The following is a 14,575-nucleotide window of genomic DNA, read 5'->3' on the forward strand; positions in this document are numbered from 1 at the left end:
GATTAGTTACGTACTGCATTATTATTACGGTTATTAATTCATTAGAATAGCTTGTTTTCCAGTGTAGCAGTTATTTTCAGTAATTGTGTTTAAATGATGACGTTCAGCAACGTATTTTACCTTCATTACCCTTTAAGAAGACCACTCCTCACAAAAAATTCAAGTAGTCGGCTTAAAGAAGTTCACTGTAACTCTTTCTTCGTGTTAAGGCCACGCCGTATACGCCTCCGGTCCAGTTTTCTGCGCTTGATATCTTCTGATTTTACAGAATCATTTTTCCAGAACAAGCAATTTTTGATGAGGTGCAATATTTTCAGATGACATCACTTTGATATTTGTCATCAGTATGAGGTCATACTTTCATACTAACCAGTAGTCAGTCTACGTGGAGTGGTCATCCCTAGGGTAAATAATGAGATATTTAGGTCTATTAGTTCTCAAAAGCTGCATAGGAGAGACCCTAGAGCGGATGGAAATCACCGCCTACTGTGTGTGTTACTTGTTAGTCGCTTCCAGTGTTAAGTTCAGAAAGAATTGTATTACCCTAGATAACGTTAACCCATGGGGAGAAGTCTCCACAGGAAGCTTTCCTACGCAGACAGCAATCTTATAAGACCATTCTTAAATTTAAAAAAAGCATATGGAGTTACAGCATACTCTGCCTGCTTCACGAATGAGGTTTTGCTTAAAATGTAGCCAATTTTATTAAGATCTTTACTTGCAGAGCGATCGTTCTCTTACAGAATAGAAGGCATACTCTTAGAGTCTAGACGAAATTTATATACGAGTATGGAGTGCCACAGGGGAGCATTTTTAGTGTCATTCCTGTCGTAACCGAACTAGACGGTGTAGTGGTTAGCACACTGGACTCGCTTTCGGGAGAAAGACCGTTCAAACCCGCCTCCTGCCAGTCAGATTTAGGTTTTTCATGATTTCTCTAAATCGCTCCTGGCAAATGCCAGAGTGGTTCCCTTGAAAAGACACGGCCGACTTCCTTCCCCATCTTTCACGCAATACGAGCTTGTGCTCCGTCTCTAATAACCTCGATGTCGACGGGACGTTAAACCCAATCTTCCTTCCTTCTTTGTCATCATTGTTATGAACACCATAACTGACACAGTGAAAAGCCCAGTGAAGCCTTACTGTGTTTGTTGACGATATTACGGTTTTGCTGCTTCTCCTCCTGTCCTACATCAACACCTATTCAATGACAGTTGACGCTTCAGAGACGGGAGAATTGCAACAAAAGAAAGATTTAATTTTTGAACAAATAAAACAATGTGTGTTCATTTAATCGTATCCATCGCAGTTTTAGCGAACAGAACTATGCTTTAATGGCACCATTCTGTTTTAAACCACCGGTTATGTTCTTAGGTCTCATATGTGATGAAATATGTACGTGACTATTATATTTGCAGAACTTTAAAGTGAGAGATCCTGTAGCTTTAGACATTTTAAAGAATTAACGTTAATTCATCCATTTTGCAGGTTGTTGACCTTTGTGGCTGAGTCATATTACTTTAAGAAAAACAGCAACCAGAAACTTTTATAGGCATTTTTATTCACACCAATGCGCCTTTGGCCTCGCAGACATCTTCGGTTGGCGTAATACATATTTAAATCTTCAGTTATTACATCGTTAAAAACATCATCTGCAGTTTGGATGCTGCTCCTGCCTTTCTACTCTGCTTGTTGTTGCTCCTATTTTCTGCATTTATGATCATGGCACAAACACATTTTTCCTTTGTGGTGCACAAAAACAGCGCAACATTCGTGAAGTTGCCGGCTCATCTAGTCTGCATGTAATCGGCAAAATGTTACGTTCACGAACTACGCTGTTAGCCATTAAAGTTGCAACATCGGGAAGGATATTGTTTATTATGTGTGTACGTTAAAGTAGATATGCATGATTAAATCTGTTGGCGATGTGGGAATACACAAGGGTGCAAAATTTAGTACACAGAGGTGTTCACCCGGCAGTCACAATGGCTGTGGCCAAGCTGTGGACATAGAGCCGAGCGGTGTTTGGACGACAGACACGAGTAGTCATTCCCCGTTGCTCAAGCTCCACGAGAGACAGGCCGTGGCGCATATGTCACAGCACGTGACACTACGGGTCTTACGAGCGCCAGCAGCTGGCTCCGGCGGGGAGCGAGTAACTACTCTGAAACACCAAAGAAACTGGTGTAGGCATGCGTATTCAAATACAGAGATATGTAAACAGGCCGGATACGGCGCTGCGGTCGGCAGCGCCTATATAAGACAAGTGCCTGGTGCCCTTGTTAGATTGGCTGCTGCTGTTACCATGACAGGTTATCAAGATGTAAGTGCGTTTGAATGTGATGTTATAATCGGCGAAAGAGCGATGGAACACAGTATCTCCGAGGTAGTAATGAAATAGGGATTTTCCCGTACGACCATTTCACGAGTGTACCGTGAAATCAGCAATCCTGTAAAACATCAAATCTTCGCCATCGCTGCGGCCGGAAAAAGATCCTGCAAGAACGGGACCGATGACGACTGAAGAGAATCGTTCAACGTGACAGAAGAGCAACCCTTCCACACATTGCTGCAGATTTCAATGCTGGCCATCAACTAGTGTCAACGTGCGAACCATTCAACGAAACATTATCGATATAGGCTTTCAGAGCCGAAGGCCCGCTCGTGTACCCTTGATTATTCCACGACACAAAGCTTTACGCCTCACCTGGGCCCGTCAACACCGACATTAGACTGTTGATGACTGGAAACGTGTTGCCTGGTCTGACGAGTCTCGTTTCAAATTGTATCAAAAGGATGGGTATGGACGTGTACGGGAATGGAGAAAATCTCATGAATCCGTGGAACCTAGATGTCAGCAGGGGACAGTTCAAGTTGGTGGAAGCTCTGTGAAGGTGTGCAGTTGGAGTGATATGGGACCCCTAATACGTCTAGATACGACTCTGACTGGTGACACGTACGTAAGCATCCTGTCTGATCACCTGCATCCATTCATGTCTATTGCGCATTCCGACGGACTTGGCCAATTCCAGCAGACAATGGGACACTCCACAAGTCCAGCATCGTTACAGGATGGCTCCAGGAACACTCTTCTGAGTTTAACACTTGTGCTAGCCACCAAACTCCCCAGATATGAACATCATAGAGCATATGTGCGATGCCTTGCAACGTGCCGTTCCGTTCAGATCTCCAGCCCCCCCCCCCCATGTCGCGACGTATTTCCTTCGGTGCGCTGCCTTGCCCTTCGTCGGGAGAGTCCCAATGTGCGCCTGGCCTAGGTCAAAACAGCAAGGGCAAATGCGGTCTTGCGTTATCTTGTTGAAATACACTCCTGGAAATGGAAAAAAGAACACATTGACACCGGTGTGTCAGACCCACCATACTTGCTCCGGACACTGCGAGAGGGCTGTACAAGCAATGATCACACGCACGGCACAGCGGACACACCAGGAACCGCGGTGTTGGCCGTCGAATGGCGCTAGCTGCGCAGCATTTGTGCACCGCCGCCGTCAGTGTCAGCCAGTTTGCCGTGGCATACGGAGCTCCATCGCAGTCTTTAACACTGGTAGCATGCCGCGACAGCGTGGACGTGAACCGTATGTGCAGTTGACGGACTTTGAGCGAGGGCGTATAGTGGGCATGCGGGAGGCCGGGTGGACGTACCGCCGAATTGCTCAACACGTGGGGCGTGAGGTCTCCACAGTACATCGATGTTGTCGCCAGTGGTCGGCGGAAGGTGCACGTGCCCGTCGACCTGGGACCGGACCACAGCGACGCACGGATGCACGCCAAGACCGTAGGATCCTACGCAGTGCCGTAGGGGACCGCACCGCCACTTCCCAGCAAATTAGGGACACTGTTGCTCCTGGGGTATCGGCGAGGACCATTCGCAACCGTCTCCATGAAGCTGGGCTACGGTCCCGCACACCGTTAGGCCGTCTTCCGCTCACGCCCCAACATCGTGCAGCCCGCCTCCAGTGGTGTCGCGACAGGCGTGAATGGAGGGACGAATGGAGAGGTGTCGTCTTCAGCGATGAGGGTCGCTTCTGCCTTGGTGCCAATGATGGTCGTATGCGTGTTTGGCGCCGTGCAGGTGAGCGCCACAATCAGGACTGCATACGACCGAGGCACACAGGGCCAACACCCGGCATCATGGTGTGGGGAGCGATCTCCTACACTGGCCGTACACCACTGGTGATCGTCGAGGGGACACTGAATAGTGCACGGTACATCCAAACCGTCATCGAACCCATCGTTCTACCATTCCTAGACCGGCAAGGGAACTTGCTGTTCCAACAGGACAATGCACGTCCGCATGTATCCCGTGCCACCCAACGTGCTCTAGAAGGTGTAAGTCAACTACCCTGGCCAGCAAGATCTCCGGATCTGTCCCCCATTGAGCATGTTTGGGACTGGATGAAGCGTCGTCTCACGCGGTCTGCACGTCCAGCACGAACGCTGGTCCAACTGAGGCGCCAGGTGGAAATGGCATGGCAAGCCGTTCCACAGGACTACATCCAGCATCTCTACGATCGTCTCCATGGGAGAATAGCAGCCTGCATTGCTGCGAAAGGTGGATATACACTGTACTAGTGCCGACATTGTGCGTGCTTTGTTGCCTGTGTCTATGTGCCTGTGGTTCTGTCAGTGTGATCATGTGATGTATCTCACCCCAGGAATGTGTCAATAAAGTTTCCCCTTCCTGGGACAATGAATTCACGGTGTTCTTATTTCAATTTCCAGGAGTGTATAACGTCATAGAGACCTTCTAAGTATGGCACAACCACCGGCATTAACAAGTCAGAAATGTAACCGCTATTGCTGGGAGCTTTCTGTCGGCGCGCCTCGCTCAGCCCCACATCAAGGGAAGCAGTAGCGGTGACCGCCCTGCTGCTAATCTGTGGTGTTCCAGATGTCGTTGCCGCGAACAAGCCCAGTTCCTGATTCAATTTACATGATGTGAACACTACATCTGTCCGCTCGGGCGCTAGCCGCGTGAGGGTCTTGAGATCCTGCATGGTGTTGAATATGACTCTCCTGAACCCATCGAATCCTTTTTCACGTGGCAGTCGTGGGATCGCGACCATGCGAGCAGCAGTATTGCGAAACTATAAACTGCAGCCTCTGTAGGCTAAAACTGTACCGATAATAAATTCTGACCCGTGCTGGTAGAGTTTATTCTTACACGAGGCGTAACACTGCATTCTCGCAAACAATCAACATTCAAATGCGATTTATCGCTGAGAAATTGGAATGCTGATGGCGTTACTGCTATCTACGTTGTGCAGTTGTGCCGCATGCTGAGCACTGGCGTATCCTAGTACGCCAATTATACTTTTGTTACATGCCGCTGTGTTGGTGTTGCAATTTTAATTGCCAGCCATGTATTTTACATTCTTATTCAAATAACCTCTATTTCTAAAAGAAACTGAAAAGAAAACGGTCAACTATTTTGTGAAATGATTTGTCTAAAAGCAAGAAATAAAATAGTGAAACTTCTTTATTTAAATGTGTGAATCTGTACTTAAATTGCTGAATGACTGAGAAGATGAAACTTCTACATTATTTGATTCTGAAACAGTTGAGTAAAACTGAACGTACTGAGCCTACTTTCTCTTTACTTTTTTTTTTAATCATGTCAACACTGACCTACAATATTCTAGTGCAATGCAATTTGACTGCTCAAAAAAAAATTACAACCTAACTTCAAATAATTAATTCAAAAGAATCGCCCTGACTAAAAAGAAATCTTAGCAATAACCTATACATTTCATTAAGCACTTACCTCACAAAAATCTTCATTACGCGTGCTGCAATACAGCGAGCGTCAATACTGCCAGCCAAATAAAAGATTCTAACTACTAAAGCCACTAACTACTAATAGGCATGTGGTTAGCAAAGGAAGGATTTTGTTGCAAACCGAATAATGTATTTTTTTTTACCTTAATAATGTGACATCCAGTTCAGACACGAATATAAATGATCATTGACACCTAGTACAAAGGCATATAATCATGAATAATATTCAGTCTCCAAGTCGAACATGTACAGATCGTTAGCCTACGCTAACACTGCAGACCTCTAACCTCCATCAATGCTAACTTCTCACATCTAACAACCATCACTGCTGGCTGTTCATCTCCAACTGCCCAACAGTACTTCCATCACTGCTGGCGCCTAACTTCCAACTGCCCAACACTACGGGCTATTAACTTCCAACAACGAGTCCAACCAGCCACAGAGTCTGTTACAAAGAAAGCGCATTCAGAGATCCAATGCAAAGCGCTACACAGTGCTACCAACACAGAAGCAGCCCACTTACAACAGGTTAGAGGAACTTTTGATGTGCCTTTGAATGATACTTGAAATCATGAACAACAGCAGAGATGCTCATACTTTAAAGATGTAAAGAGACCGCTGTGTGACATTCCACCAGACAAATACCCTCTAGTACTTGTAACGACGCAGTTATGTCGAGATAATAACACACACTGAAAGTCACTCACTCGTGAAACATAGAAGCAAAGAATAAAGCTTATTTCTGAGATTATTAATCTCAGTTCATAATAGGATCTGGAATATTTCGAAGTATGCTTCACTGTTATGTAATCGCAACCAGTAACGACATCTGTTTGTAGCATAAGGAACTGTCTGCATAAACATTGTCATTTCTATCTCAGGAATTTACTATTAGCGGATAATATTATTTGTATATACACTCCTGGAAATTGAAATAAGAACACCGTGAATTCATTGTCCCAGGAAGGGGAAACTTTATTGACACATTCCTGGGGTCAGATACATCACATGATCACACTGACAGAACCACAGGCACATAGACACAGGCAACAGAGCATGCACAATGTCGGCACTAGTACAGTGAATATCCACCTTTCGCAGCAATGCAGGCTGCTATTCTCAAATGGAGACGATCGTAGAGATGCTGGATGTAGTCCTGTGGAACGGCTTGCCATGCCATTTCCACCTGGCGCCTCAGTTGGACCAGCGTTCGTGCTGGACGTGCAGACCGCGTGAGACGACGCTTCATCCAGTCCCAAACATGCTCAATGGGGGACAGATCCGGAGATCTTGCTGGCCAGGGTAGTTGACTTACACCTTCTAGAGCACGTTGGGTGGCACGGGATACATGCGGACGTGCATTGTCCTGTTGGAACAGCAAGTTCCCTTGCCGGTCTAGGAATGGTAGAACGATGGGTTCGATGATGGTTTGGATGTACCGTGCACTATTCAGTGTCCCCTCGACGATCACCAGTGGTGTACGGCCAGTGTAGGAGATCGCTCCCCACACCATGATGCCGGGTGTTGGCCCTGTGTGCCTCGGTCGTATGCAGTCCTGATTGTGGCGCTCACCTGCACGGCGCCGAACACGCATACGACCATCATTGGCACCAAGGCAGAAGCGACTCTCATCGCTGAAGACGACACGTCTCCATTCGTCCCTCCATTCACGCCTGTCGCGACACCACTGGAGGCGGGCTGCACGATGTTGGGGCGTGAGCGGAAGACGGCCTAACGGTGTGCGGGACCGTAGCCCAGCTTCATGGAGACGGTTGCGAATGGTCCTCGCCGATACCCCAGGAGCAACAGTGTCCCTAATTTGCTGGCAAGTGGCGGTGCGGTCCCCTACGGCACTGCGTAGGATCCTACAGTCTTGGCGTGCATCCGTGCGTCGCTGCGGTCCGGTCCCAGGTCGACGGGCACGTGCACCTTCCGCCGACCACTGGCGACAACATCGATGTACTGTGGAGACCTCACGCCCCACGTGTTGAGCAATTCGGCGGTACGTCCACCCGGCCTCCCGCATGCCCACTATACGCCCTCGCTCAAAGTCCGTCAACTGCACATACGGTTCACGTCCACGCTGTCGCGGCATGCTACCAGTGTTAAAGACTGCGATGGAGCTCCGTATGCCACGGCAAACTGGCTGACACTGACGGCGGCGGTGCACAAATGCTGCGCAGCTAGCGCCATTCGACGGCCAACACCGCGGTTCCTGGTGTGTCCGCTGTGCCGTGCGTGTGATCATTGCTTGTACAGCCCTCTCGCAGTGTCCGGAGCAAGTATGGTGGGTCTGACACACCGGTGTCAATGTGTTCTTTTTTCCATTTCCAGGAGTGTAGTTCTACAGACCATTAGCAGGCATCTCTTTACCAGAGGGACATTGATACGTAGCAATAAAGTGCAACAAATTCCCACTGGTTCTCTCACAATCATCGCGGCACACATGCATCTTAGTGGGAATCGAAAGCTTAAAATAGGTCGATTATGAGCGAAAATATACACTTTGTGCCTAATTGCTTCCATGGCTGAACTCGCTAACACGTGATGTGTTAAACTTCCAAGAAGGATTTTGTAAGATGGACCATGCAATGTATATGTATCTTCTTCCTTCCATTGCCATTTCCTGTCATTACTGTGATGATAAAATCCTGTTTTGTACTGAGACTTGTTATTCTTCATTCTTCCCACGTATGCTTCAGCGATGGAACATAAACGTAGAGAAAAGTGTTACTTGCTTACTACGTACGCTTCATCGCACACCATACGCTGACTTGCGACGTATAAATGTAGATACAGTACGGTAGCACTCGAGCTAAAGCTGGTCGGTGTGATTTCTGACGGGAAAACAAATGTTTATCTCAAATATTAGGCGGCAAAAAAAAAAAAAGAAAGAAAAAGAAAAAGAAACGTTTCGAACCTACAGTTCCTTATTATTGCACTGTAGCCGTTATTCAAAACTTCTCAGCAGCGAATTTTGATAGTTAACAGAAGATACTACATATGACGTTAAGCTTGGACATTTTGGTATAAATTAGGGGAGTTATCTATGGATATGCACCTTTAATTGTTTATCTTCTACCTTCTGCTTCGTCAATAAACAAACACAGCACAGTCGTGTCCGTACTTAGGATAATCATCTACACTGAACAGATTTAAAATCGTAGTAGTTAATTGCAGAAGCATTCGCAACGAAGTGCCAGATTTGAAGCTCTCCTCAAAAGCAGGTGAAGTCACATAATATTAGGTACAGAAAGCTCGTTAAACTTGAAGTTGATGGCAGTGAGATTTGCGGGGAAAATTTAAGTGTACGTCGAAAGGATAGGCTAATGGGTAATGGAGGTGGTGTATTTGTCGCAATAGACAAGATACTCAAATCCACCGAGATCCACCAAGATGAATGCGACGTTGTTTGAGCAAGACTCAGGAGCGAGCAAAAAATTGTAATTGGGTCGTTTTGTCCACCACCAGACTCACCTCCTGATGTAACTGAAAACTTTAGAGAAAACCTCAGTTCGCTTGTAAGTTCCCCAATCACTCTGTAATCATCGGAGGAGACTTAAATCACTCAACAACTGACTGGGAAAATTACACTTTCTTTAGTGTGGACGTGACAAGACATCCTACGAAACATTACCAAACGCTTACTCTGAAAACTACTTAAAACAACGTATTTCGGAACCCTTCATGGTGGAAATGTATTAGATCTAATGGCAACGAATAGACCTGACCATTTTGAGGCTGTCCGCATTAAAAGTGGTATCAGTGCCATGAGGCAGCTGTGTCAACGATGTTTGTCAACAATGTTTACCAAAGTACAAAGGGCAACTAAAATAAGTAGAAAGATATCATTTTCAGTAAACTAGATAAAAAAAACAGTAGTGTCATATCTCAAAGAGGAACTGGAAACTTTGAACACGGGGCAGGAGCATGTAGAGGAACTGTGACTCAAGTTTAAAAAAGTAGTTGACCGTGGACTGGGTAATACGTACCGTGTGGAACAGTTCATGAAGAGAGGGACGCCCCGTGGTGTACAGTTGCTGTTAAGAAACCGAGTCTACTGCATAATAGGTGTAAAACAAAGCATATGATATAGATAGGGAGATGATGGTTGGTTGGTTTGTGGGATTAAAGGAACCAGACTGCTACGGCCATCGGTCCCTTTTTCCAAAACTTCGAACATACATACGGAATAAAAACGAACAATGGACATGACAACAGACGACATAGGACAAGAAAGACGCAGACCGAGACCAGACAAAAGGAATTAAAATCACACAGAGTGTGACAGTTGTTGGCCGACCATAGAGACAAAAAAGGAAAAGCCTACCACCTAGAAACACACTAAAAAATAACCCAATCTATAATTGTAGGCCAAAGGCCAGACTCATAACAAAAAAATGACAAACACTCAGATTAAGTGATAAAAACCCCTTGCCCGAATAAAACGCAAAACTGAGCCTGCCATGGCAGTGTCATCTGTTAAAAGGGCAGGGAGCTTATCAGGCAGCGCAAATGTCTGCCTGAGCACAGCTAAAAGCGGACAGGCCAACAAAATGTGGACCACCGTCAAAGCCGCCCCGCAGCGACGTAGAGGCGGGTCCTCACGGCTCAGTAAATATCTGTGCGTCAGCCGGGTGTGGCCAATGCGGAATGAAACAAGTTTTGATGTCAAGAGACCAAAACGCAAAGCCTTCAATGTCTTCCGTAGCAATATATTGTCAAATGATCTTTCATAAAACCCAAAGAAATTCTGATCATATGTAAAGATTGTTAGTGGCACCAAAGTTAGTATCCAGTCACTCGTGGATGAGACATGAACTTAAATTGAGAGAAGCAAAGAAAAAGCTGAAATACTTAACTCCGTCTTCAAGTTTCCCTTTACAAAGGAAAGCCCAGATGAATTGCCCCATGGTAATTCTCGTACCACTGAAAAGATGAGTGAAATGTGTGTTATTGTGTCAGTGGCCTTGGGAAACAGATGAAATCGTTTAAAGTGAACAAAGGTCCTGAGACCTATTCATAATATTTTAATTGGGATGACTGACGTCCACAACACGGTCTTTCATTCAACGACACCTATAACTAAGCACAAATACACAGGAATTATTTTCTTGCATATCATTGGCGAACTATTCGTCTCGAGAAACATCGATTCACAAACATCTGCGTGCAGTGCGAGAGGAAAAAGGTGCAAAACGAGAGAAAAATGATCGTGTCTCATTACACATTTTCCCTAGTGGTTTTCTCGTCACATTGCTTTGTTTCGGTTCAGTCTCTTCCAAAACGATCTGTGAAAATATAGTTACAGTGACACTCGAGCTAATCTGAATGGTGTCTACGTCTTTATTGACTCATCCTCCAGCATTGTTTCAAGCAGACGTATGAAAAAGATCTATTTATTTTATTACGACACTATTTCCAAAAATGTATTAAAAATACGATAAGACAAAGCAACTGTCCCATGTGTTTACAGAATAATGCGCAGCGCGTGGTGAAACGAATATGACGGTGCATAAGTTAAGACACTGGATTTGATTTTGGGAGAATTATTACTTTATATGCAATTACTAGATGCCAGTAATAATGGAGATTAATTCATAGTCATAAATATGATCTTACTTACTGAACTAATGTTCTCTGAATAACATTTCTTTTCATTTCCAGAGTTGGCCGTCCATTTATGTCTGGAAGATGCACATGGTTCAATGAATTATACAAAACTGAGAAATTACCTCGTGTTGGCCGGACAGATAAAAGGCAATACGAGTACAAACATTTTTCAAATTTATAGAACTTTCGCCTTGTTAAAATTTTTCCATCTGTAGCTGAACAATGGAATGTAACATTGAAAACAAAATGAAAAACAAAAATCAATATTTTTTGACTAGAAAGTATTTTCAATACAAAATGACAGGTTTAGCCATTTGCCATGCGTAATCTTACTAGACACCGAGTCATTTGACGACTTATAAACTGGGAAGTATTCTGTGCTTCTTGAAATAATAACTGCTAATACTGAAAATAATAAAAATGAAAAAAGAAACGTATGTTAAATTTAGATTTCCATATCGACAATAAAATTTTCTTGAAGGGGTTATTTTGATACTGCCTTGAAACTAAATGAATCCTACGATTTCTGTTATGTTCAAAGGGGGACAATGTAGGGAAGACTAGTCATCAGGATAATGACAATCAGTCGAAAGAAAAACTTTCATTTTCATCGGCTGCATAGATGGCCCAATAGGAGCTAAAACGAGGATATGTCGGAAGACATGTTTTAATGTATCTTAGGGAATTTGGCAACTAAGAGGGCAGCGCATGTTATGTACGTGGACGTGCTTAAAAGTAATGCCTCCGAATTTATTATTCCGTTCATAACATCGATTGAGGAATTACATCTCATACATATTGCTCTGCTTCGCTTCCGCAAGTTGCAACCCTATTCTGTTAAGGAGCTCCGAACTGTAGCGTGTAACATGGCGATTTGTAACGTAACTATGTCGGTGCGTGAGAAACAGCGTTCTGTAAACGAGTTGCTAACCGCAGAAAACGTACTTTCAATCGAAATCCACAGAAGAATGAAACGTCTGTGCACGATGATGACTGTATCGGTTTCACTAATGTGGGACGTTGGTTTGTTCGTGCTTGTAATGAAGAAAATGGTGGTGCTAACCTCAACGTGTGTGATAGAACTTGGAATGTTTCCAAAACTTAAAGAACATCTTCAAGGACTTCACATTGATAGTAATGAAGCGGTTCAAGCAGAGGTGAGGTTGTGGCTCCGTCAACAAAGGTAAACACTCTACAGCGACGATATCAACGAACTGGTCTCTTGTTGGGAGGAATGTGTTTGTCGCCAGTGGCTATATTGCGAAACAGATATGTAGACATTAAGAATAAAGATATAGACTATTAATAAAATTTGTTTTAATTAAGATGCTTTAAGAGTTTTCACATAAAAAATTCGGAAGCATTACTTTTCAGCACTCCCTCGTACAGAGGACAATTGTGGAGGTAGGAGTTAGTGAAAAGGAAGAGTCTGCGGGTCTCTTGTCGTGTTTGGTATGAAACTTACGGAAGATTGCACTGGCAGCCAAACCTCTGAATCGTGGATATTCTACTGTTGAGGAGGAAAATCTGTTCAAACACAAGAAAATGAAACTTCCTGGCAGATGAAAACTGTGTGCCGGACCGACACTCGAACTCGGGACCTTTGCCTTTCGCGGGCAAGTGCTCTACCAACTGAGCTACCCAAGCACGATTCACGCCCCCTCCTCACAGCTTTACTTCTGCCAGTACCTCGTCTCCTACCTTCCAAACTTTACAGAAGCTCTCATGTGCTGTGAGGACGGGGCAGGGGCGTGAGTCGTGCTTGGGTAGCTCAGTTGGTTGAGCACTTGCCCGCGAAAGGCAAAGGTCCCGAGTTCGAGACTCGGTCCGGCACACAGTTTTAATCTGCCAGGAAGTTTCGTATCAGCGCACACTCCGCTGCAGAGTGAAAATCTTATTCTGAAAACATCCCCCAGGCTGTGGCTAAGCCATGTCTCCGCAATATCCTTTCTTTCAGGAGTACTACTTCTGCAAGGTTCACAGGAGAGCTTCTGTAAAGTTTGGAAGGTAGGAGACGAGGTACTGGCAGAAGTAAAGCTGTGAGGACGGGGCGTGAGTCATGCTTGGGTAGCTCGGTTGGTTGAGCACTTGCCCACGAAAGGCAAAGGTCCCGAATTCGAGTCTCGGTCCGACACACAGTTTTAATCTGCCAGGAAGTATCATATCAGCGCACACTCCGCTGCAGGGTGAAAATCTCATTCTACAAGAAAATGACACCCACCCAGGCGACAGTAATATGTAGTTTATTGCAAACATAGACATCTGTTTATAGGAATGGGTGATGTACCTAAATATTTATGTAGGGGACGGGAGCTGGTAGCGGGCCTCTCTTGTTCGGCTTATGTCCATGTACATTATGACAGAAATAAATGTAACGAATTTTAACGGAGAAGTTGGTTTCCCGTTGAAACATTAAAACACAACCGAGTTTTTGAGAACGAGCATTTAGCTCCAATACAATTTCGTCAGAACAGTTTTCCTTCATTGACCATATAGCAGCGCGTGACACGGCTCTCTCGGTAGAAGTAAACGTTCACAATCAAGCCCCATCTTGATGTTAAAGAATTTGCATCGTTGAGATAGACTTCTATCGTTGCACTACAGCATCAGAATTGTGCCTAAGGGCAGCATCTTAGCTAGGCCCATTTCTCGCCTCTCAGGAAGATGGCATAGGCGTGTCATTACTGGAGGGGCACGAGATCTGTGTTTTAGAAGGCAGTCAGGAATGCGGGGTCGTATCGAGGGCGTGGCGAGATAGACCTCCGATACGGGCGCTGGCACAGGAGGGGGCGCAGAAACAGACTGAAAAAAAGACAAGAATGAAAGATGGTTTAAGAATTAACCGGGAGAGGTGTCTGAGTTTTCCTAGCCGGCGTGTCCCTATCTGATGCCTACGAGAGGAAGCCTTTAAACCTTCCCTTCGGCCCCTGCGACTAATAACTATACACTGTTCCGACTGTTACGTGGCAACAGTGCGTTTAGTACACACAGCTCCAGCCTACACAGCTCGCGTATGTTCAAGAATGAAATACTGGCTGGTGCTTCGCTACGTTATTGCAGGGGCTGGAAGGGCGACGCGCCGGTGCCGTAACAGATATGGTACGTATTTGATCTAAGGCTTTCCGTTTTACCCTGTCTCTATCGACTGAGGGCTGGAACCAGG

At 45.2% G+C, this 14,575-nt stretch overlaps 1 protein-coding gene across 1 annotated transcript in view; it reads left to right on the top strand.

Annotated features, from left to right (window-relative positions):
* Nucleotides 1-11,836, top strand: part of LOC126096826 (uncharacterized) — a 107,367-nt gene extending 95,531 nt beyond the window's left edge. The window contains exon 6 of the mRNA XM_049910590.1: nt 11,467-11,836. Coding sequence (XP_049766547.1) covers nt 11,467-11,593 — 127 coding nt within the window. The 3' untranslated portion in view covers nt 11,594-11,836. The remainder of the gene's footprint in view (nt 1-11,466) is intronic.
* The last annotated feature ends 2,739 nt before the right edge of the window (nt 11,837-14,575 follow it).

This window comes from Schistocerca cancellata, chromosome 1 (assembly GCF_023864275.1).
Source record: "Schistocerca cancellata isolate TAMUIC-IGC-003103 chromosome 1, iqSchCanc2.1, whole genome shotgun sequence".
Classification (NCBI taxonomy): domain Eukaryota; kingdom Metazoa; phylum Arthropoda; class Insecta; order Orthoptera; family Acrididae; genus Schistocerca; species Schistocerca cancellata.